The 26446-nt window shown below is 40.2% G+C and overlaps 1 protein-coding gene across 1 annotated transcript in view; it reads right to left on the bottom strand.

Annotated features, from left to right (window-relative positions):
- Window positions 1-26446, bottom strand: part of LOC128838469 (proton channel OTOP1-like) — a 32722-nt gene that overhangs the window by 5746 nt on the left and 530 nt on the right. Inside the window, exons 2-5 of the mRNA XM_054030672.1 lie at window positions 19253-19389; window positions 14134-14192; window positions 8909-9039; window positions 1625-2559 (exon numbers count right to left, since the gene is read on the bottom strand). Coding sequence (XP_053886647.1) covers window positions 1625-2559; window positions 8909-9039; window positions 14134-14192; window positions 19253-19389 — 1262 coding nt within the window. The remainder of the gene's footprint in view (window positions 1-1624; window positions 2560-8908; window positions 9040-14133; window positions 14193-19252; window positions 19390-26446) is intronic.

Raw genomic sequence — 26446 nt, 5'->3', positions numbered from 1 at the left:
GAGTCCCACCCCATCACAGAATCTCACAAAACTGAGTAACTGGGCAACAAAATGGCAGGTGAAATGTAAAGCATAAATGCAAGTAATGCACATTGGAAAACATAATCCCAACTATACATACAAAATTATGGGGTCTAAATCAGCTGTTACCACTCAAGAAAGAAATCTTGGAGTTACTCTGGATAGTTCTCTGAAAACATCCACTCAATGTGCGGCAGCAGTCAAAAAAGCAAACAAAATGTTGGAAATCATTAAGAAAGGGATAGATAATAAGAGAGAAAATATCATATTGCCTCTATATAAATCCAAGGTCCGCCCACATCTTGAATACTGTGTGCGGATGTAGTCTCAAAAAAGATATATTGGAATTGGGAAAAGTTCAGAAAAGGGCAACAAAAATTATTAGGAACAGCTTCCATCTGAGAACAAATTAATAAGATTGGGGCTTTTCAGCTTGAAAAAGAGACAACTAAGGGGAGTGATAGCTCAGTGATTTGAGCATTGGCCTACTAAACCCAGGGTTGTGACCTCAATCCTTGAGGGGGCCACTTAGGGATCTGGGGCAAAATCAGTACTTGGTCCTGCTAGTGAAGGCAGGGGGCTGGACTCTATGACCTTTCAAGGTCCCTTCCAGTTCTAGGAGATGGGATATCTCCATTTAGTTATTATATGATAGAGGTCTGTAAAAACATGACTGGTGTGGAGAAAGTAAATAAGGAAGTAGTATTTACTCCTCATAACACAGGAACTAGGGGTCACCAAATGAAATTAATAGGCAGCAGGTTTAAAACAAACAAAAAGAAGCATTTCTTCACACTATGCATAATCAACCTGTGGATATCTTTGCCAGAGGATGTTGTGAAGGCCAAGACCATAACAGGGTTAAAAAAAGAACTAGATAAATTTATGAAGGATAGGTCCTTCAATGGCTATTAGCCAGGATGGGCAGGGATGGTGTCCCTAGCCTCTGTTTGCCGAACCTGGGAATGGGCAACAGGGGATGGATCACTTGATGATTTCCTGTTCTGTTCATTCCCTCTGGGGTCCCTGGCATTGGCCACTGTCAGAAGACCGGATACTGGGCTGAATGGACCTTTGGTCTGACCCAGTATGGCCATTCTTATGTTATGTTCATGTCTGTCTGACAAAAACAATAAATTGACTGACAACTATTAAGTGGCCAATATGAAATGGATTGGGAGTCTTCTATTGGACCACTATCCACACTATAACTGTGACTAATTACATCCTGTCTTGTTAGCAGTCGCAACAGAAAGACCAAGGATGGAGACCGAATTATTCTTTTCTCCTCCGTAAGTAGTCCTCCAGATCATTTTGGGGGCACATTGACAGGGCAGAGTTTCAGAGATCACTGCCTGTGCCATTCCTGTACTGTGGATAAACAGACTTTAGTCTGCAAGGTTAAATACCTTCTCCCATGCCTATTCCACTTCTAAGTAGACATTATTCCCCAAAGGTGCAGTCAATCCACCTCCTTTCACAAGCACTAGAATTCACTTCTTATAAAGAGTAAAACTGAGTAACATTAATATTCTTCCCAGTCTTGGTGGTTTTAGGGAGCTTTTTGGTATTAATTTTGTGAATTACATTCAAAATACCTTACCGAAAGATTACACAGGAATAAAAATGCTGCAATGTTCTTCAGGATTCTCCTCTTATTATTAACTGAGTTTTGACTGTACAGTGAGAAATTGGAGGTTGAGTGTGTGACTGGACTGCTAGCTTGACTCCTGACTTCATCAAAACCATCACCGCCACTTCTTTCTCTCATGTAGATATTCCCATCAAACACGTATGGAAACTTTCCATTGTCCATATCAGCTGCTCCAGTGTAAATTTCTTTGTATGATGGGGTAAGTGACAGAGTGCTCCCACTGGATACAGTTACTATTCGAAGAGTTTTAATATCATCATTCACCTTTTCCTCTTCACGATGTATGGCCTCAATGATAAAGAGATTCTGAATATATTTCTCAATAATAACCAGGATGGAATAGGGAAGATTGTACCATGTGTATTTCGGATGAGACTGGGCACAGATAATCGCTAGGATAGAACCCCAAGAGAGGAGCCAGGAACCTGAAGCTGTGCCAACTAATAGGTCTGCATCAAGTTTCCTGGCAGGATTTTTTGAATTATCCATTGATCTTTCTTCTAGTCTGTAAATTAGAAGGGCGACAATTCCAGCTGCACACATAAGAGTCAGTACGGAGATAGCATATAAGTAAAACATAGTAAGTGCTAACTCACTCTTGATTTTCGAACGTCCTATCTGAATTAAGTACACAACAACGACTGCTATTGTGCTAATCAGCACAATTAGTCCAAAAATCGTGCCCACTGTTATGCCATGAAACTTGAACAGTATTTTGTGTTGGTGGTGGTGTTCTACTTTGCGTCCGATATTCTTCCACAGGACATAGAGCATTGTGGATGCTAAAATATGATACTCTATGTTGAAGGGATAAAGGTAATACATTCCTTGAGAAAATATCGAACAGAGAGTTGTTGTACAATTACATTCGGGTGCATGGTCATCTAAAAAAAAAAAAAAAATGGAGAAAGAGATTAGAATTTGTGAAATAAATGTTTTTTCTTTTAAATGAGACAACCACAACAGGGAGAATAATGATTTTAGTCAGACAGCTCATGTCGTACATTTAGTCACCTGCAAAAAAAAAAAAAAAAAAATTAGCTGGGTGTTGAACACTAAAATCACTAGTCTGAGAGCAACTTTTGCACCTCCTCCAAAATTTGAACTATAACCTTATTATAATTTCTAGGCAAAATCCTTATAAAAAATGAAAGTTAAAAATTCACAGACATCTCTTAAAGTTCAGCACAGTTTTGAGGGAACAATGTATTTAAAATATTTAAGATCTCAAACGAGTAGGGGCTTGATTCTGCTTCCATTCTGCAGATGAAACTCCTACAGAAGCCAATAGGAGTTCCATATCTGGAACAGATGCAAAATTGAGTCCTAACTGTGTAGGGGCCTAGTTCCCCTTTCAGTTATACACCAATGTAACTGCACTGACTTTATTCCTGATTTACACATGTGTAAGTGATAGGATAATTGGTCTTTATATACTTACACTTAAATATTACCAATATTTTAATTTAAAATAAAATATTTAAATATCAGTTCCCTTCCCATTTCTCTACCAAACTGAGAATTATGGCTTCTACCACCTGTCGTAGGGAAAACACAGGCTCAATCTTGTCAAGATAGTAAAGGAGAAACTAATTATCACTTTTATTTTGCATTGAATTTATCTGTAATATATAAATTTACATATATGGGACAAATTTTCAAACAGGTCACAACTATAGTGTACTTAGACTTTCTGACAAGATCTACTTGACAAGATCCCTCACCAAAGGCTGTTAAACAAACAAACCAGCCCTGGGATAAGAGTGAAAAGTCCACTCATGGATCAGTAACTGGTTAAAAGATAGGAAACAAAGGTTAGGAATAAATGGACAGTTTTCACAATGGGGAGAGGTAAATAACAGCATCCCCCCAATGATCTATACTGGTACCTGTGCTGTTCAACATAAGAACATAAGAATGGTCATACTGGGTCAGACCATTGGTTCATCTTGCCCAGTATGTCGTCTTCTGACAGTGGCCGGTGCCAGATGCTTCAAAGGGGAGTGAACAAAACAGGGCACTTTATCGAGTGATCCAGTTCCTGTCACCCAGTCCCAGATTCTAGAAGTCAGGTGTTTTGGGACACCAAGTGCAAGTACACTATATAGCCACTGGATCACCCTTATTCACATGTTTGTTGACCCCCCCCTCAAAGAAGTCTAACAGATTGGTGAAACATGATTTTCATTTACAAAACCATGTTGACTCTTCCCCAACATATTGTGTTCATCTGTGTATCTGATAATTCTGTTCTTTACTATAGTTTCAATCAATTTGCCTAGTACTGAAGTTAGGCTTACCAGCTTGTAATTACCAGGATCACCTCAGTAGCCTTTTAAAAAATATCAGCTACACATTAGCTACCCACCAATCATCTGGTACAGAGGCAGATATAAGCGATAGTTTACATACCAGTTAGTAGTTCTACAATTTCATATTTGAGTTCCTTCAGAACTCTTGGATGAATACCATCTGGTCCTAGTGACTTACTGCTCTTTAATTTATCTATTTGTTCTAAAACTTCTTCTATTGACACCTCAAACTGGGACAGTTCCTTAGATTTGTCACCTAAAAAGAATGGCTCAGGTAGGGTGACCAGACAGCAAGTGTGAAAAATCAGGACGGGGGTGAGGGGTAATAATAGGCATCTATATAAGAAAAAGACCCAAAAATCAGGACTGTCCCTATAAAATCGGGACATCTGGTCACCCTAGGCTCAGGTGTAGTAATTTCCCTCACATCCTCTGCAGTGAAGACCAATGCAAATAATTCATTTCACTTCTCTGCAATAGCCTTGTCTTCCCTGAGTGATCCTTTAGCACCTCAATTATCCAGTGGCCCCGCTGATTGTTTGGCAGGCTTCCTGCTTCTGGTGTACTTAAAATATGTTAGCTATTAGTTTTGTGTGTTTTCCTAGTTGCTCTTCAAAGTCTTTTTTAGCCTACCTAATTATACTTTTACAATAAATCTGGCATGCCAGAATTTATGCTTCTTTCTATTTTCCTCAGTAGAATTTTACTTCAAATTTTTAAAAGATAACTTTCTGTTTCTAACCACATATTTTACTCTGTTTAGCCATGGTGGCATTTTTGGTCTTCTTACTGTTTTTTTTTTTGGGGGGGGGGGGGGGTCGGGGGATGTACATTTAGTTTGAACCTCTATTGTGGGTTTTTTTTAAATCTCCCATGCAGTTTGCAGGCATTTCACTCTTGTGACTATTCTTTTTAATTTCATCTAACTAACCTCCTCATTTTTGTGTAGTTCCCCTTTTTGAAGTTAAATGCTACTGTGGTACCCTACAAGGATATTAAATTTAACATGTTCATAAATGACCTGGAAAAGGAGGTGAATAGTGAGGTGGCAAAATTTGGAGATGATACCAAATTATTCAATATAGTTAAGTCCATAGCTGACTGTGAAGAGTTACAGAGGGATCTCCTAAACTGGGTGACGGTGACAAAATGGCAGATGAAATTAAGTGCTGATAATTGAAAAATAATGCACTTTGGAAAAAATAATCCCAACTATACATACAAAATGTTGCAGTCTAAATTAGCTGTTACCACTCAAGAAAGAGATCTTGGAGTCATCACGGATAGTTCTCTGAAAACATCCATTCAATGTGCAGCAGCAGTCAAACTAACAGAATGTTAGGAACCATTATGAAAGGGATAGATAATAAAAATATCTAAAAAGAAAATATCATAATGCCACTATTTAAATCCATGGTATTCCCACACCTGGAATACTGTGTGCAGTTCTGGTTGACCCATCTCAAAAAAGATGTATTAGAATTGGAAAAGGTGTAGAGAAGTGCAACAAAAATGATTAAGGGTATGGAACAGCTTCTATACCTGGAGAGATTAAAAAGCATGGTCAGAGACGAAACCCCATGCTCCCTAAACCCCAACCTGCCAGAAGCTGGGACTGGACAAGAGGAATCATTCAAATTACTTTGTTCTGTTCTTTCCCACTCTCAGCCACTGGGGGAGGGGGCATTGGGGCTGCAGCCATGTGGGGAAGGGGGGCAGAGCTCTGGGTAGGGGGCGGTCCGGGCTTCTGACCGTCAGGAGCATTAGAGCTCAGGCCTTTAGATCTGGAAGTAGTGCTGGGGCTCGGGACTTCAGCCCTGTGGCTCTGCTCCTGGTTTCAGCCTCATGGGCAGGGGGAGGTGGGGTGCCAGGGTTCGGGGCTTCAGCCCTGTGGCTCCGTTCCTGGCTTCTGCCGTGGGGAGGCCGGGGCTCGGGGCTCCCCATGGCTCCATTCCCAGTTTCAGCGGGGTGGAGGGGACATGCTAGAGGTCGGGGCTTAAGCTATGGGGGGAATGCTGGGGCTGAAATCAGCGCTCCCCTTATAGCTAAAGCCCTGAGTCCTGGCACCCCCCATGGGGCTGAAGCCAGGAAAGGAGCCACAGGGCTGAAGCCCCAGGCCCCAGACTGAAACCATGAGCGGAGCCATGGGGCTGAAGCCCCAAGCCCCAGTGCTCCCCCCTAGATCTAAAGACCTGAGTCCTGGTGATCCCAAGGGTCAGAAGCCATGACCCCCACCCTGCCCAGAGCCCTGATTCCCCCCTCACCCTGTGGCTGCAACCTTAACCCCCACCCCCAGGCTGAAGCCGTGAGCCCCAGGGCTAAAGTCCCAAGGCAGTAAAATATTTGCTTTTTTTGTGTCTGTGTGCGTCTCTGCTGCTGCCTGATTACTTCCGGTTCCGGAGGGTGTCTGGTTGACTGGTAAGTCCAGAACTCTGGTGTTTGTATCTTTGAGGTTCTGAATGTAGTTTAGCTGTCTCTAAATGCAATTTAACAGATGGAAACTAAGAGGGAAGCCAATAACCTGCTCTCTACTGATGCTGACATGTTCTCCACAGACCACCAGTGCTCTATGCAGTACAACTGGAGAAAATCTCTGAACTACATATCTAAATACTGGATCTGCAGCAGCAATCAGGTAATGCGGCATCTGGATTCTATTTGTACCTGTACGGGATAAAACTTGTAAATTGTAGGTATAAAACTGTGGGTCCAATTTCAGAGGTAGTTTTTGAAAATGTCAACTATATTAAAAATAGGGTGACCAGGTGTCCGGTTTTCAGAACACTCGGTTGAAAAGGGACCCTGGCACTCCGGTCAGCACCGGCTATTGGGAGCTGGAGAGGGCAGTGCCTACAGGCGAGAGCAGCGCACAGAGCCGCCTGCGCGCCTCTCCCTAGGAGTCGGACCTGCTGCTGGCTGCTTCCAGGGCGCAGCGCCATCCGTGCTGCCAGGACAGGCAGGAAGCCAGCCTTAGCATCCCCACTGCACCGCTGACTGGGAGCCGCCGCAGGTAAGCCCGTGAATCAACCCGGTACCCCAATCACCTTCCCCAGCTCTGAGCCCCCCCCCACCCTGGAACCCCCTCCTGCACCTCAAACCCCACATCTCCAGCCCCCACCCAGAGCCTTGACCCCAACCCCCAGCCCTGAGCCCCCCCCAAAACCTGGAGCTCCCTCCTGCACTTCAAATCCTGCATCCCCAGCCCCACCCCAGAGCCTGCACCCCCAGCCAGAGCCCTCACCCCTCTCGCACCCCAACCCCCAGCCCCAGCCCAGTGAAAGTGAGTGAGGGTGAGAGAGAGCAAGCCACCGAGAGAGGAGGAATGTAATGAGTGGGGGTCGGGCCTTGGGTGAAGGGGTGGTGCTTCGAGGAAGGGGTGGGGCTAGGGTGTTGGGTTTTGTGCCAACAGAAAGTTGGCAACCCTAATTATTAAGTATATTTTTTACCAGTTTTGGAATTTACCTTGAACTCTACTGGGAGTAAGGGAAAATTGCAAACTATTTTCAGCTAATCTGCAATAGAGAGACACAAAAATATGGTTGGTTTGGGTTTTGGTTTTGAAAAACCAAAACAAGGGGTTGTTAAGATCCAGGTGCTATTGGATTCACTCGGGAAAAAATATTTACACCAAAGCTGCAAGTCTATTCACTCCTTGCATATCTCTGGCTCTCTTCCCCGTCACCTGCAGTGAGGATTAGCATGATCCCAAACAATCCTGCAGAACAATTTTGGGAGCAGAAGAGAAGTACCCTCACCTGCAGAGTGCATTTATCTCCCATTTAAGCTGTTGACTACCCTCAACTTCCCTTGATTTCATTGGGAGTTGAAGGTGCTCAGCACCTCAGAGGATCATGTTCAGAATTGGTCAAAGTCTGTGACATATTATCAGTGGAGAAAATTGTCCATTATGAGAAGAGACTCTTACAATACAGAAGGCAAACCAGCACTGACATACAGAATCTTTATTTCAGTAGCGCTAATTGGAGGGGGCTGGGTAAGCGAAGGAGGAGGGCGAATGCTGCTCCACACCCTCCCCAAGGGTTTTGCACTCGCTTAAAGTTCCATAGCTGCAGAGCAGGGAGGGAGGTGCACAGCACTTTTAAGCAATGGTCCAATACTAAATAAGTACAGCTGCTGCCAGAGTGGTCTGGAACATCGTTTCAGCTGTGCGGTCGCAATGCCACTGAAATTTGACCTCCCCCGCTCTCTCCCCACCCTGGTGCACCAGAAGTCTGTTCCTGTACGGTGGAGTGCAGAGAAGTCTGCTGAGAATTCAACTCCTGGTGCCACTGGCTCATGTACTGTGTTAGTAAAAGAGAGGAGAGTCTCCCCAGCCAAAGGGGACCCAGCAGGAAGAGGACCAGAGAATGAGTGGGGACCAGAGCAGGGTCCCAGGTCCGGGTGGGACAGGGACTGGAATTTGCTTCCCCTCCTTAAGAAATATCTGCATTGGTGCCACTGGAGCAGTTCCATTGAATTCAGTGGGACTCCTCACCTGACAGGCTTTGCAGGATTGGGCCCATGTCATGAGAGCTGCTTACCACTAGCAATATGGCACCAATTAAAATCTCTTTTAACTACATGCTTTGTTCAATTAATCTCTGTGCTTTCTTACTGGATAGGTGCTTTGGGGATTTTATACAACAAAATAAATGTTTACAATATGCCTTTTTTAGAGTCTGTGGATATTATTGTTACTCTGGTCCTGATTCACTAAGGCGCTGAGAACCATCAGTTCCCACTGAAGGAAATAGGAGTTGCAGGTGATCAGGACCATTATTATTATGTATGGACCATTGCAGGTGATCAGGACCTTATTACGTATGGTACGATACTTACCGTTGACCTGGTGGGATACCATATTTAGAATGATCATGCATTATAGCAGAACTTCCAAAAACATACCAACCCTTTAGCTTACCTATTGTTATGTTTCCAAAACCAAGTGTGATTAGTCTTTCCTTGTGTTCATTGAGTTGGTGTTTTGATTCTGTTAACACTCCGTTTGTCCACAAGAGTAAATTTGTAAACACGGAATGGATCACCCCAAACCTAGAAAATAGATTAGTTATTGATACAATCTGTACAAAGGATTTCACCCCATCTATCTGAAATGGAATCCATCACTTTTTAGTGGGTACAAAGATTGACACTACTTTACTCCTCAATGGCAGTAAAACAAATGCTAAACAGTCTCCTTACATTCATGGTGAAACAGGTTAGATAGGTGGGTCTTTCAGGATGTTATAAAAAGGCAGTGGTTTAATCTATTAAATTGCATTGTAAGTAGGATGCTGCTCTTATTTGCCACAATCTCTTGTACAATGGCATTGTTTATATTTATATGATGGCATTATTGCCAGGAATAGCATATGTCATTCTTTGGAAATAGTCATATATTATATAGCGACTTTCTGGATGGGTTTATATGAAAGTTCACTTTCATGACAACGATTTACTAATCTAAACAGGAATAGGTTTATGTTAATAGGCTCTACTGCTCCCACTCCTGCACAGGTATGTCAAAGCATTCTGCACTCCTTCCTCACACCCACTGTAGTCATCCTTTCCTTACAGAGATTCCCCTGCCTTCTCCAGATTCCACTCCATTCATTTCCATCTATAAATCCAACAAGATTTCCTGGTTGAAATTGTCAAAGCCACATAGGGGAGTTAGCCACACAGTTACATTTAAAATAAATGGGAACTGTGTGGTTAAACACCCTAGGAGGCTTTGAAATCTCAGTCTGAGAATGCGTTCCAATGTGGGGCAAGAGAAAGATGTCTGGGGTAAGCAGTGAGATAATGGGTCAAAACATAACAGTTATTGCAAACTGTGATGTTTTGACCCATTGTTGTAGAATACTGTGTTTTTTTTCTAAGAGTGAGCCAGTCTTGGTCCCTCCACTTCCCACTGCTTACTGCAGACTTCCTTCTCTTGCACCAAGTTTCAAATCTGTTTGCATTCCTTCTTCTGGCCAGCGTCTCTGATCATTTCTTCATCTTGCCTTTGCACAAAGTCCCTGATTCAGAGGTATCACACTATAAGCAATCTACTTATAAATAGATCTTATTTCACTATCTCACACTGCAAGCCTTATTTTGAAAATAAACTAAAAGAATAGTATTTTACATGATTAAACAAACAGAACAATATGTTTTAATGTCACACGGTATAGAGGTACTGCAGAGCATATAACAAAAGCTCTATTGTGCTGCTGCAGTGAAGCTAATAATGGAAGTAAAGAACTAGTACATCATAATTGTTTTCAAGAGATTTCCCACAGTTGTATGAACTGCCCCCAGATCCAACTAACAGTGTTAGTTAGTGGTATTGTGTGTGGATTTTCACAGTTGTGATACATAAAATATGACTTTTTAATTCAGGACTCAGGAACCTGTCTAAAAATGAAAGCCAGGTCTGGTCAGATATTTATTATTTGTATAACAATAGGACTTGGAAGCCCCAATCAAGATCAGACCTCATTGGCTCTCTATTAAGACACAATGAGAGAAAGTCTCTGGCTCAAAGAACTTACAATTTAAATTGACAAGACAAACAAAGGTGGGAGACAAAACATAGTGAAAGTGACTTGCCTAAGGTCACACAGCAGGTCAGTGGCAGAGCCAGGAATAGAAACCAGCTCTCCTGGCTCCCGGGCCATTGCTGTATCTATTGGACCACACTGCCTCCCTAGCTCAAGACAGCACACTAGGTCACCTCATACTGTCTCTCACTCTTTCTATTTCACTCCCCACAGTGACTGTGTAAGGTAGCTGAGTAATATGCGGAACAGACTTGCTAAGAGCCGCAGAGGGGGTCATCACTGCTGGCAAGATTTGGATTTATGAGTTCCTGGCTCCGACTACTGAACTTGGGTCACTGGACCACACCTGTCTATTCTATACATCAGAAAGCCTTAGTAAATATAGTCATAGGACTTGGCTTATTTTCTTTTCTATATGTTTAGATAATTCTCATTGGTGTTCATGAGATTTATATACAAACCTAAAGAGAATAGAACCCATAGGCGAGGTTTCTGAGTCATTTTCTTATTTTGTTTTCTATAAATATTTGGCCAGTGCCTGTAGTTTGTTTAGCAGTCATGTTTCAAGAATCATTATGACATTTCATAGAATCATAGAAGATTAGGATTGGAAGAGACCTCGGGAGGTCATCTAGTCCAACCCCCTGCTCAAAGTAGGACCAACCCCAACTAAATCATCCCAGCCAGGGCTTTGTCAAGCTGGGCCTTAAAAACTCTAAGGATGGAGATTCCACCACCTCACTAGGTAACACATTCCAGTGCTTCACCACCCTCCTAGTGAAATAGTGTTTCCTAATATCCAACCTATACCTACCCCACTGCAACTTGAGATCATTGCTCCTTGTTCTGTCATCTGCCACCACTGGGAACAGCCGAGCTCCATCCTCTTTGGAACCCTCCTTCAGGTAGTTGAAGGCTGCTATCAAATCTCTCCTCACTCTTTTCTTCTGCAGACTAAATAAGCCCAGTTCCCTCAGCCTTTCCTCGTAAGTCATGTGCCCCAGCTCCCTAATCATTTTCGCTGCCTTCCACTGGTCTCTCTCCAATTTGTCCACATCCCTTCTGTAGTGGGAGGATCAAAACTTGGACTCAATACTCTAGGTGTGGCCTCACCAGTGCCGAATAGAGGGGAATAATCACTTCCCTCAATCTGCTGGCAATGCTCCTACTAATGCAGCCCAATATGCTGTTGGCCTTCTTGACAATAAGGGCACACTGCTGACTTATATCCATCTTCTCATCCACTGCAATCCCCAGGTCCTTTTTCGCAGAACTGCTGCTTAGCCAGTCGATCCCCAGCCTGTAGCGGTGCATGGGATTCTTCCATCCTAACTGCAGGACTCTGCACTTGTCCTTGTTGAACCACATCAGATTCCTTTTGGCCCAGTCCTCCAATTTGTCTAGGTCACTCTGGACCCTATCCCTACCCTCCAGCATACCTATCTTTCCCCCCAACTAAGTGTCATCCACGAACTTGCTGAGGGTGCAATCTATCCTATCGTCCAGATCATTAAAGTTGTTGAACAAAACTGGCCCCAGGACCGACCCCTGGGCACTCCGCTTGATACCAGCTGCCAACTAGACATTGAGCTGTTGATCATTACCCATTGAGCCCAACAATCTAGCTCGCTTTCCATCCACCTTTGTCAGGCATCACCAGATAAACTTGTTGGTTTACATCTGTGGTACTACATCATTGTACAGTACCATGCATGATGACAGTAGAATGGGCATTCTTTTTTATTCTTGCTGGAGATCTGACATTTAGGGGTGGAGGGTCCACTGAAGTCAATGATGCCACATGAAGATCTCAGGTAAAATTTTCAAATGTACCTATGTGAGTTAGGAGCTTAAATCCTACTGAAAGTCCATAAGACTTAAGTTTCTAAGTCATTTAGGCACTTTTGAACATTTTATCCCTGGCCACAGTAAGTCTTTTTGTTGATTTCTTCCACTTTCTCAATGGTGTTGCCTATATTTTTTATTACTTTTTCAATCATGGTTTAATTTTGTCTCTACTGGAATGCTGCCCACCTGTGCAGCCATAGTTTTAAGAAGTATTTTCATAGATACTACATAGTTTGACATTCTCATCTATTTAATTAAAAATAAAAAGCTATCACTAAGATATAGAGGATGCTGCTCTGTATTCCCACATCAAAGGCCCTGCTGGAGCCTTAAAGAAGAAGAAAGCCAAAAAGGATGGTGTGGGGAAAGGTTCAATCCTTCCTTCCTACCTGACAGTGTGTCTAAAGTTAATAGCAGCTTTTTAGGATTGGACCCTAAAAGAAGAATGGATTTTTTAAGGTAATTGTAAGGTAACTGGGCAGCTCAGGAACTTGGGGATGGGGTATAAAAACCATTTGTCTCATGATCATTGGTTCAGTTTGCCTGCAATGTGAAATCAGATGGTGATCTCCATCCTCTGTCTGTAGCACAGTTGACACTTCTGCAAGCAGAGAGGAGACTGCTACCAGCACTATTGGTGGTGTTCCTTCCAAGCCAGAGTTCAGACACACTGAGCCTGATTCACGGAGGTGCTGAGCTCCCATAACTCCATAATTCCTGGAAATTGGGCCAACTTTTAGGGAGCCAGGTAGGAAAGTTTTAATTGGTGCTGTCTGTTCTATATGTATTTTGTGAATAAAGATATGGGTATAGTCTTTGTAATCTATGACTTTACACTATCTACCTTAGGCACTTATCTGGTCTCCATTAGCGTAGTATCTGAGCAACTCTCAGTCTCTAATATATTTATCCTCATAACAGTCCTGTGAGGTAGGGAAGTGCTATTAATTCCATTGTACAGATGGGGAACTGAATTAGAAAGAGATGACATGACTAGCCCAAAGTCACTCAGGAAGTCTATAGTAGAACAGAGAATTGAATCCAGGTCTTCCAAGTTCCGGGCTAGTGAATATAGTCCTCTATTTCAAGATCATCTGAGTGTATTTAGTGTTTCCGATTAATGGGATATGTAAATCACACTGTAGATGCCAAGGTCTGCCGTCAGATGTGTGCACAAATCCCTCTGACTTCAATGGGAGCTATATGGGCATACGTCAGAGCAGAATTTGTGCCACAGTATATTTGCACATTCATATCTGGTCCAAAGAAGGCATTCCCCCATAACAATTTAAGATGTTGTCAAACATGTGTCACTGAATGCAAGCTACTGCACACAGTGACTGATGCCAATAACCCTTCAGACAGCTAAATAAATTAAACATGAGACATACAGGTGATATTTCCTTACTCTGAGAAAGACACGTGTAACTCCAAAGATGAAAAGTTACTATGCTGTAGCAGTCATGTCACATGATTTAATTAGTGGGAAAATTATGCATATTCTTTGACTATTTTTGTTAAAGTATAAACACTGTTTAAATTGAAAATATAAATTAAAAAATAATGATTCACCCTCTCACTTACGCCTGTAAATGGAATTGCACCCAATTTACACAAACATAAGTAAAAGTAGAATCAGACTCCAAAAATTTTCACTATCTGCATTTTTATATGATAATGCAATACATGTTAAAACAACATACATACAAACTAGAAGTAATGTTCCAGAGCTAAATCATATTCATTTTACCTTTCAAGGGTTTTGAAAGACTGGATAATATCCTTGGCATGACACCAAAGAAAATACACCTAAATGGAAATACAGATAAAATACAATCAGTTCATTTGGGTAATGTCACTATATTTGTGAGTATTAACAATGAAGATGGTTAGACAGGAAAACACTGATGGCCAGATTCTCTGCTGGTGTAAATTGGTGCAGATCCATTGCCATCAGGCTCCATGGATCTGAAATGACCCTGGGCCCCCTGGGCCATTCACCCAGAACTTGCCTGTCACTCAGAAACCTAACATCGCTCATATACACAAGACAGCGGAACAGATTACAGTAGAAACTTGGTTAAACATGTCTCATCCAAAATAGATCCCATACTTTGAGTTTCTGTAGCTGGAAAGACTTTTATTTTTCATGTAGTGGTGAAAAATGTGAAGGAAAGTACCAGACTGACAGCACAGAAATATAAAGTTCTCTGTCCACAAGACAGGTATTCCAACTGCAACAGTAGCAGTGCTGCTATGTGCGTCTATCCTTCTCTGAGAGAAGCATTTTGATGGGTAAGAGGTTCGTACTGGTTCCCAACCCATTCATCAGTGCTTCTTGGTTGAGGCTGCCAACAAAGTTTCTAATTAATAAAGTGCTTTCATCTTGCAGCACCTGTCAATTAGCAACCAGTATTATTAATTTAAAAGGTATAGGTCAGTACATTTACATTGGGCTTTACAGCATGATCAAGGGAGATGAATCCCCTACCCCAAGGAACTTAAAGTCTAAAATAGACAACAATAACACATGAGACAAATTATGAGATAACAGTTCAGATAAGAGATCATTGGTGAGGGGAACAAGGTAGGAAGAATTCCTGGAAGATGTGAGTTTTTAGGAGAGCTATGAAGTAGAGCACAGTGAGGGCTCCAAGTGGACAAGTCATGGTCCATGAATAAAGTGGCTGCATGAGCAAAGGCAAGAAGCCAAAAGAAGGAAATGGAAAGGAGAATGAGAGGAATGTAGGAAGTGAAAGTAAGAAGTGAGATCAGAGATGTAGGCAGCAGTGAGATTTATGTAGGGCCTGGTGAGGCTGAGAATGTTGAGAATGATGAGGTAAGAGACAGGTTAATGAAGGGATTCAAGGTGGAGAGGTTCTGTGAATAGCCTGCAGGGAGGAGAAGTGACTGTAGTAAGAGGAGGCCCTGAGATATAGCATCTGACAACAGTGACATACAGAAAGCAGGAGAGAAGGTTGGTAGTAATCAATCTGAGAGACAACCACAGCAGGTACAAAGGTTGTAGCAGCCAAGAGAGCGCAGAAAGGTCAGTTTTGGAGGATATTAAAGAGGCAGAGCAGATCACTGGAGACTGGGTCTGAGAGGTGGGCATGGGGGGGTCGAAAGAAGAATCAGATACTGAGGTCATGGAAGGATAATGGAGTGAGACTTCAGGATTTAGTTCCCAATTGATGCAACCTAGTGGATTGAATGAGGAACGCAAGGTGATAGTGGAATGATACACCAGATTCCAAAGGAATGCTGGCATGGAATCTGGAGACATCAATCACAGTTAGGTTCCCAGAATACTGAAGTCTGACAATAGGGGAAGTGCTTGAAAAGGGGTCAGGCATAGAATCAGAGTTTAAGGCCAGAAGGGAACACCAGATCATCAAGTCTGACCATCTGCATATCGCAAGCAACCAACACCCACAACCTCAACCCAACAACCAAAATTAGACCACAGTATTACAGGCCACAGGAGTCTAGACTATTATTTGCCACAGGCAGAGAACAGGAGAGACCGAGGTGCACCAGTGCCCAAGGCCCCTGCAATGGCAGGGACATGATTAAGTGAGATATACCTAGATAATCTTGGCAAGTGACCAGCATCCACATGCTGGAGAGGAAAGCAAAATACCCCCAAGGTCACTGACAATCTGACCTGGAAGAAAATTCCTTCCTGGCCCCACAAATGGCTGGTGATCATGTGATGTTGGGGACCCTGAGCATGTGAGCTCCCTGAGCTAGTGCCAGCCAGCCAACAACCTGAGTGAGAGAGTGCTCAGTGGCACCTCATAGCATCCAATGTCCCATCTCCAGCTGTGGTAAGCAAGGAGATAAAAAACAAACAAAACAACCCAGAATAATTGAGGGGCTTGAGGTGGGAAGAGGAGAATCCCTTCCTGATCCCTGCAGATGATTGGCTGAAACCCTGAAGCATGAGATTTTAGGAACATCAGACTTGAAGTGAGCCCCAAGGCTTGCCCCTACCATCACAAGTAACCCTGTCATACAATCACACTCATAAATTTGTCTAGCCCTCTCTTAAATCTAATTAAATTGTTTGGCCCCAAAAGTCCTACTGGGAGGCTGTTCCAGAACCTCATTCCTCTGCTGGGTAGAAACATTCTTCTAATTTCTAGCCTGAATTTGTTCCTCACCAGTACATACCCATTTGTTCTTGCACCAATATTGTCCTTTAGCTTAAATAGCTCTTCACCCTCCCTGGTGTTTACCCACCAATGTATTTATAGAAAGCAGTCATAACCCCTCTCTGCCTTCTTTTTGCAAGGCTAAAAATACCAATATCTTCCAGTCTCCTCTCATAAGATAGGTCTTCCACTCCCCTGATCATCATAAGAACAGAAAAATGGTCATACTGAGTCAGACCAATCGTCCATTTAGACCAGTATTTTGTTTTCCAACAGTGGCAATATCCAGATGCTTCAGAGAGAGTGAACAGAGCACAGCAATTCATAGTAGTGCTTTTCTACACCTTTTCCAGTTCATATTTATCTTTCTTGAATATGGGTGTCCAGAACTGTACACGGTATTTCAAAGGAGATCTTACCAGTGCTTTGTACAATGGCATTAATACTTCTCTATCTCAACTGGAAATGCATCACCTGATACATCCTAGGATCACATTTGTCTTTTTTGCTGTCACATCATGTTGATGATTCATAGCCATCTTGTGATAGACCAACACAACCAAGTCTTTATCCTCCTCTGTTTCTTCCAACTGATGAGCCCCTAGCTTATGGCAAAAAAATGTATTAGACACTAAGTGCATGACTTTGCACTTAGTACTTTGAATTTCATCCCATTTGTATTACTCCGGTACTCAGTCATCCAGATCTTCCTGTATAATATTCCGATCCTCCTCTGTATTGACGATGCCTCAAAACTTTATATCAGCAGCAAATTTCACTAGCAGATGCCTACTTTTTGTGCCAAAAATCACTAATAAAATTATTGAATTAGATTGGTCCCAAGACTTATCCTTGAGGAACTCCACTAGTAACCTACCTCTAGTCCAATAATTCACCTTTCAGCACAACCCATTGTTTTTGCACTTTTATCCACCTTATAATTCACCACCTTGTACTGATCCTCATCTTCTCTAATTTCACTAATAAGTTCCCATGTGGCATCAAGTTAAATGCTTTACTGAAGTCCAAGTATATTAGATCTAATGCCCTTCCCTTATCTAAAAATGGTTCTTTCTTCTCCACAGAACCTTTGAAAAGAACATTGCATGTATGCTCTGTCTGATAATGGTCCCAGTGAAATGGAATTCGGAGATGTCCAAAACACATTAATTAACAGTAAATTAAGGCTCAAATGTCCATTCATTCTGGGCACCTCAACTTTTGGTGCCAAACTTGAGATATCCAGGGCCTGATTTTCTGCAGCCCCCATTGACTTCAGCTAGAATTGTCCATGTTCAGTACCTCTGATTTAAGGAACTCAAAATTAGTGGACACTTTTGAAAATAAGGGCCTAAGTCTACACAGCATTTCATTGGCAAAACTGAGAATTCTGATCTCCAGCCACCTAACCAGAAGATCACATTCCTACCACATTTGCCCATCTATTCAGTGAAACATTTGCCAAATTTAAAAAGGGACTAAACCAAAACATTGGATCAAAAGGCTTCCAAACTTTATGAAAGTTTTGAATCAAATCCAAATTTTCTGGCACAGTTCTTATACTGCGCCCATCGCCATGTTATCTATGCACCTTCTGAAGATGCATTAAGTGACCTCACTAGCATCAGTTATCGATGTTATTTATTTTTCCCTTCCTCTGTACAGCTCTGCATTGCACATGGAATTGGAATTCTGCTTCCGAGCTGGTTGTGCAAGGGAATGGAAGCTAGTTGGGCCTTCCCCAACCACACACTGCGCCTGGCCCTCATGCAGGTGCATAATCTGGCTCACCATCCGGGATGGAGAAATTGTAAGAGGATCTTGAGTCAGGTATTCAACATTATGGAGGCTATTGTGAAATCTCATCAGTCTCTCCCTTTTGACCTATTACATAATAACAAGGGGGTGGTCTGTAAGTTTAAAATAATAGAAAAGGAAACACTTCTTTATGCAACATATAATCAAGTGTGGAATTCATTGCCACATGATGAGATGAAGACAAATGGCTAGACTTAGAATACGACTGGATAATTGTACACTCCTTATTGGCTATGTTTGCAGCTATGCACATAGTGATGTGCGTAATCAAATAACATGCTTCAGGGTGAAAACCCATCATTTACTTGTTTCAGGAAGGAATTTCCCCAGATAAACAAGCATTGCACAACTACATAAGTACATTATTTAGGGGTTTTGCCTTCCTTTGAAAAATCAGTTATTCATTACTGCCAGCCGCAGGAGACCAGACTCGATGGATCGATGGACTGAACCAGTATGGCAAGTTCCTGTGCAGAAGCAACAGTGAAATGTATTTGTCTCATTTCATATAAAAAAAAATTATAACGACTATGTGCCTAACTTGAACTACAAAAAGGTATGTCGTGCCAAATGTGGGATCAAATTTTTAGGAGACCTTTTTATCCATGTGAAACATTTATACATACATCTCTATGTGTGAGGAGCCAATTCCTTTTCAGATACAAACAGGCATTTTTGGATACAAATTGGCTCAACTGCCTGATCTGCATGCTCAAATCCCAGTTTGCATGCAGAAAGGGGTATGCATTCACAAAAAGTTTAGCCTTTAACAACTTATCTCCTAATGTTTTTAGAAACTAATTTAGGAAAAACAGAGCAAGAGGAACAGACAAAAATTATGCTTGGTGACAAAAACAGACATAACAACAACAAGCTAAAACTGGCTACTTTTACCTGTAAAAGCGTATGCACTGCATGTGTGACAGGAAAAATGCCTTCAGTTGCTGATAAACAGTTTGAAAATCCAATAAAGTATCCAATTTTAAAAGAGTCCAGAATTAAAGTAATCACGGCAAATAGTGTAATCCCACCTAAGACAAAACAAATATTAGAAAATGTTAATATACAGTTAACCTGTCTTCAGAGAATCTGTACTAATAAATGAAAATTCATGTTTTGAAAAGGCTATCCCTACTAATCAGTAAAATAAGTAAATGGTCATAAGATCAGTTTACTCAATGCAATAAAGCGCTGTAATTCATGAAAGCTCTTTCACAATCTATGACTTATGCGTAACCACAATACATGAATAGCTCATGCAGTATGTAGGGACCAATCTTACAGTTCCCAGGGAGTTGAGGGCATTCAGCATCTTGTAGAAGCTGCTCAGCACCTTGCTGAATCAGAGCCTCAAGTAACTGTAGCACAGAGCCAGTTATACAGTCAAATGAATTAATGCACTATATAGCTACACAGCAAACTATACCGCTCACAGAGCTGAACAATCATGTTACAGTCTCCTGACCCAAGAGTCCTACACTGGGCAGTAATACAATCACTTGGTATGCCATCTCAATTGTTCAGAAGGTTATACTGAACCACTATAAGTCAGAGACCAAAAACTGTATGCTTTTCTTTTTACAAATGCACTCAGATTTCAGACTTCATCCTGAGATCCATTACTTTAACATACATACATACATAAACAAACAAACAAACGTTTGTCTAAATTTTTATATAATGTTTTTAAAGGGTTTTTTTAAATGTTTCCTTTACTGGTTTTTGTTTTGTTTTGTTTTGTTTTGTTTTTTTAAGTATAACTCCAATGTCTTTCACTTCAAAGAAGTAAACGGGAACTCATTTTGGAAAGCTATATGATAAGATACAGCTATGTTGCTATTGAACCTTATTGTACCAGCATAATTAAGCAACAAGACACAACGGGAGATAAAATTACTGAGCCAGACTCTGAGACCTTTATTCAAGTTTTTTCCTAAGTCCTTACTCAGACAAACTCCCATTGACTTTAACTTAACTTTAGCTGAATAAAGACCAGGTAAAAACTGGCTAAGACCCTCAGAACTTAGATCACTATGTCTTTGTCCCCGTTTCTTATGGCTCAAAGAGAATTGTGATATAAAGATGGTAAATGATATCACAAGAGTTGACTTTATTCAGTATTTATATTATACTTAAAGGGCCAAATTCTGCTCACCTTATTAACATGAGATGTTCCACTGAAATTATTGTTTTGGGGCAATATATATTTGTTCCCTAAAATTAAAGTTAACAAGTCAACCAAGGAGACCCTTCATTCTTATAATAACATGTTAAATACCCTACTAAAGATGAGCTATTTATTTGAATGAAAATTTTAAAAATATAGTGTAATTGTTGCTGTTTGGGAATTATTCATATTTTCAGTGTACTCACCAGTTCATTACAAATGAATAAGAAGCTCCAACGTGGGTGAGGTAGTACCTTTTATTGGACCAGAAGTTAGTCCAATAAAAGGTATTACCTTACCCACCTTGTTTCTCTAATATCCTGAGACTGACACAGCTACAACAACACTGCATACAAGAAGCTCCAAATCAGGTGCAGTGGAGAAAAAAAATACATCAATCACTTTGCTACAGCCATTTTTAAAATAACACGGTTTATTCAATTCATTAGCTCTTTGTTAATATACAAAAACAGATTTGGAAACAGAATGCAACCTGAAGAATTTCATTTCCATTAGTATTTTTAGTTTCATATTTTACAAATACTCACTATATAAAGAAACCAAAGACCAAAATCCCTAGGGATATACCTTACACCAGCAGAGAATTTGGCCTCAACTTTTCACTTTTATAGTTCAAAAACTAAGGGCCCACTCTGCAAACACCTGTGTGTGTGAGTAATTTTACTCAAGTGAGTATTCCCATTGAGTTCAGTTGGACTAGTTATTATGTGAGTGACGTTACTCACATATGGAAGTGTTTGCAGGATTGGGCCCTAGGTTTAACTAATGTAGTGTATAATTTTTCATTATGTACACAAGTAAATTGTACTGTAAGGTGGTAGATTCTAGACTGCTTTAGAAGTTAGTCACTTTGGTTTCCTTCTACAAGGAATTAATATTGTTCTAAAGGGAATTAGCATTGTTAATTCCATTACAATAACTTGCAGGACTAATTTCTAAAAATACCAAGGAAACTGCTACCAAAAAAATGCAATTTTAAAAATTAGTCTATTTGGATATTTTTTCTAATGGTTTCAACATGTCTTGAGGATTTATTTCTTTTTGAATATAATTATCTCATCAACAGGAAACAAGATCCTTCTGCAGCAACAGTTTATATTACATTGGAGAAAAACGGATGTGGTTCTTGTTTAATAAATTCTAATATATAGACAGACTTGGTGTGTGATTGGAAATGATTTAAGACCCTAATCCTGATCCCAGTGTGAAATTTTCCATTGAGTTCAGTGGTGTAGGCTCAAACCCTAATATATAATCTTTATATATTATAAATATATGTTTACACCATTTTTTCCTCACTTTAGTTAAGTACTAAAGTGAGAAAAAAAATGGTAGTGAGAAAAAAATGGTGTATACATATATTTATAATTTAAAACAGAGTGAAATGGTGAAGCAATGCAGTTGGTGAAAGGGATTCACAGTCCTAGGGTCTGATTCTGCATGCTTTTTTTCATTACTTATGAGAAGAGTTCAACTGAGTTTACGGCATTACTAAGGTGAAGAAAGAAAGTCAGGCTTAAACACACAAAAGCATAAATAATCATATCGTAGATTCCTTATCAGACCCCTCCACTACGCACATATCTTGTTTTTGCATGAATCAGTTGCTGTATATTTATTGTAACTCCTTTCCATGTAACTTTGTATTACACATAGTCATGGATTTCCTTTAATGAGGGTTCTAGATTTCACATGTTTTAGACAATTATTCTAAATGGTCAGTGGAGAAACACTTACTTTCCCCCCCACACAGCGTAATTATGATTTATGTCATAATGAGTATTTCTGCACACATGCTTCCCTTGGTTCTCTCTAAATATGCTATGGGTTCAAACTTGCTCCCATTGAAGTCAATGAGAGTTGTGTCATTGACTTCAAGGAAGTCTTCTGTGACTCATATAAATTAAAAATATTTTGTTTGGGCTGGTTCAAACAACAAGTAGTACAGCTAATGTCTTAGCCCAATACACCAACAACATATACAAAATGCCCAACATTCAAATTTGAGGCTAAGGGTCATAGTCCAAATTAACTAGGCTGGCCATAATTTAGGTATAACTTGTGATGTTGGAGAAAATAATAGGATAAACTTGTTCATGGGAGCAAGTTGTTTGTTTCTCCCTTTTTTTCATAAGATGTCCACCTATATATTAGAATTTGATTGATCTTCACTGTTTTCTTGTGTAGTGCCTATGGTTCTTTTTTAACCATGGGATCAAGACAGAAAAATGCCATACTGGAGTAAGTCAGGAAAAGGACTTCATTTATGCATCTTTCTTCAAAGCTTTGAGGAAATGATTACTTGGGGCATGCTCATATAATCCTAAGGAAGCAAAACAGACACTGAAGTCAATAGAAACATTGTCTACATTAAGACTTCAGGAGATGTGCTTTGTATACCATACAAATTGGGAAAGAACACTTCTCTAAGGTTCAAACTGCCAATATCTAGTCACAAAAGGATCTGGTTAGAAATGGATATAAAAAGATACATAACTATATAAAAAGATGTTTTTGTTCAGTAATTCTCATCCAACATTTATGCTGGTAAAATGCAAGCCATAAGTGGTAACATAGTTACAGCTTTTCACCATGGTATTCACTGACTAAAGATAATACATAAAATAGGTCATTTATTGGGTATCAAAATGCTGGACAATTAAATCCAACTAAGTAATCTAGATAAATATTAAAATTTTCTAGTCTAACCAGTCTTTTTTCTAGTCTTACCAATTAATTCATGCATATTTTCTTTATGCAATGAGAACAAAGAGGCACATTCTAAAAAACTAGCTAATAGAGCTGGCCAAAAAAATGAGGAAAACGTGTGAAAATTATCATGAAAATTGTAAGAGTAATTAATGGGGAGAGTGATTAACCAGTATAACAATTTACCAAAGGCTCTGATGGATTTTCCATCACTGACCGTTTTAAAATCAAGATTGGATATTTTTCTAAAAGATCTGCTCTAGGAATTATTTGGGGGAAGTTCTATGGCCTGTGTTATACAGGAGATCAGACTAGATGGTCACAGTGATTCCTTCTGGTCTTGGAGTCAATAAATCAATGACAAAACATTTATTTTTTTTCAAACTTGTAAACAGTTCTACTAGCTAATCATTTTTATTACACAATGATTGATACTTTTTAAGAGATCAGTATGGAGTTCTAACTCTGGAAAAGGAAGGTAATGTTAGTCTTGCCAGAGTAAGTACTGCAGGATTGGACATTTGTTAATAAATCCAGGCATGTTTTCTTCTAACATTGGTTAAAGGAAATGTCTAGAATTGTCCAAGCCATAACTAAGCATAGGAAAATGTGGTTTGAATATCAGAAAAAAATTTCCAACAGTGAAATTTATTAGACTGTGAAATGGTCATCCAATGGAAATTGTGGAAGACTGTAAAGAGCAATCCTGCATTGGTGGAGGAAATGGATAAGATGACCTAATAGTTCTTTTGCATATTTTATTTCTGAGATTCTATGATTCATTATATCCTCCATGGCAAGTGAAAAAATGTGCCAAAAAGATAAAGGACCAGATTTTGCCACCCTTACTCATGTTGAGTAGTATCTTATTCCTCAAGTAATGGAACTACTGACGGAGTAAAGTGCTACTTAACGTGAGTAAAGGTAGCAGAACTTGGCCCAAAATAAAGCCAAATTCAACCCTGGCATAATTCAAATGACACCCAAGAAGAATTTGACCCATCTATCCTACTAAAGTAAAACTGTTTAACTACCAAGTTATGGCTAAGAATGGCATATTATTATGGGAAATAGTAAATACTAAGCAGTAACTATTCATGTGATGCCATGTTAATAGTATAAATTTTTAGCAAAGTGATTATGCAGAAAACGGATGTATAAATTTCGGTTTTAATAAAACAATACAAATTTCAAGTGCTGTTAATACTGACAATAAGAGACTAAAGAAGGCACAACAGCAGGGCTGAGAAAGAATGAAGTTTAATAGCAACTACTTATTGTTTTGATTGATCACATTTCAGACTTCCTAGTGTTTTTCATCTAAGTGATAGTCACTAGCTGCTGCACAGAGAATTTTCTCTATTTGCGTCAAAGCCATGAGATATTGTTTTTTAAAATTTCTCTGGCCCCAGTGGTTTATGCAACCTCTGTATTGCATTTACCTCACCCGTGTTTCCAGCCTACCATTTACAGTGCTACAGGCAGAAAAAAAGACTGTTGATAAAAACAGCCTTGCCAGCTGGAATTCCAAACTACAGCTCAATGGTTACTGCAAAGGATCTTGCTTTTTTCCTACAACCTGAAACACTACATTCTTTTAAGTTAATGTGACTTTGTCACACTATTCAATACACAATTAAATAAAACCATTGAGGGCCTATATCCATATGCACATGACGGTGCAAATAATTGCTGCTGCAAAAGCCTTGCAAAACTTCCCAGAAATTCTCTTTTTTGCCTACAGGTGCTACCTGAATGGTACACATAGTTCATATCCTAAACTGCAAGCTCCTTGGGGAAGGGTCCTTGTCTTCTTGTCTATCTGAAAAGCACCATAAATGCTTATGGCACCTTAAGAACATAAGAATGGCCATGTTGGGTCAGACCAATGGTCCATTTAACCAGGTATCCTCTCTTCCAACAATGGCTGGTGCCAGATGCTTCAGATTAAATGAACAAAACAGGGCAATTATTGAATGCTCTATCCCCAGCTTCTGACAGTCAGAGGCTTAGGTACACACAGAGCATGGGATTGCAACCCTGACCATCTTGGCTAATAGCCCCTGATGACCTATTCTTCGTGAACTTATCTAATTTTTTTTGGACCACAATATAGTTTTGGCCTTCATAACATCCCCTGGCAATGAGTTTCACATGTTGACTATGTGCCGTGTGAAGAAGTACTTCCTCATGTTTGTTTTAAACCTGCTGCTTATTAATTTAATTGGGTGACTCCTGGTTATTGTGTTATGTGAAGGGATAAATAACACTTCGTTATTCACTTTCTCCAAACCATTCATGATTTTATAGAACTCTGACATAACCTCCTCTTAGCCATCTCCTTTTCAAGCTGAACAGTCCCAGTCTTTTTAATATCTCCTCATAAGGAAGGTTTTCCATACCCCCAATCATTTTGTTGCCCTTCTCTGTACTTCTTCCAATTCTAATGTATCTTTTTTGAAATGGGGCAAACAGAACTGCCTGCAGTATTCAAGGTGTGGATTTATATAGTGGCATTATAATATTTACTCACTCTCTTACCTATCCCTTTCCTACAGATAATACAGGTAATAAATAATAATAGCTTATTTGTATAGACAAACTTTGACACCTGTGATGCATTCTGCAATAAAATAAATAATATTGCATTGCTTGAAAAGAGTGCACTTCCCAAGTCCCAAATTCCTCTAGACAAATAGACTCTCACCTACATAATTGCCTGATCTAACCTAACTATCCTATTTTCAATGTGCCTGCCCTGCTCGTATCTAGCTTTTAAATAAGTAGAGTGGGAGGTGGGGGTTTCAATCTTTAGTGTGTTCACCTGTATGATTGGTATCCATATAATCTAGATCTACATCTATTTCTATATGTAGATATAACTATGTAGTGGATTTTTTTTTGTTTGGTTGGTTGGTTTTTATTGTTTTTGTACAGAAAATAAGAAAGTGATCATTATGAAGAACAGAAGAGGAACTTCAAATATACTGGTGTCAAGCCTCTCTCTGGCTCTGGTAGGAAAGGTAGAAATTAGGGGATTTCAGAGGAACCCTCTGGGAGTGAAATTTCTCTTTTCACAGTAACCTGACTGACAAGTTGCAGGTTGCATGGAATGAATCCACAAGAAGTTTCCATTCTGCTTGAGTATAGGGACCTTCACTACTATATGGCCAAGGGTAGGGCAAGTACAC

Source organism: Malaclemys terrapin, chromosome 5, assembly GCF_027887155.1.
Source record: "Malaclemys terrapin pileata isolate rMalTer1 chromosome 5, rMalTer1.hap1, whole genome shotgun sequence".
Classification (NCBI taxonomy): domain Eukaryota; kingdom Metazoa; phylum Chordata; order Testudines; family Emydidae; genus Malaclemys; species Malaclemys terrapin.
This window is presented reverse-complemented; position numbering and strand designations above follow the sequence as displayed.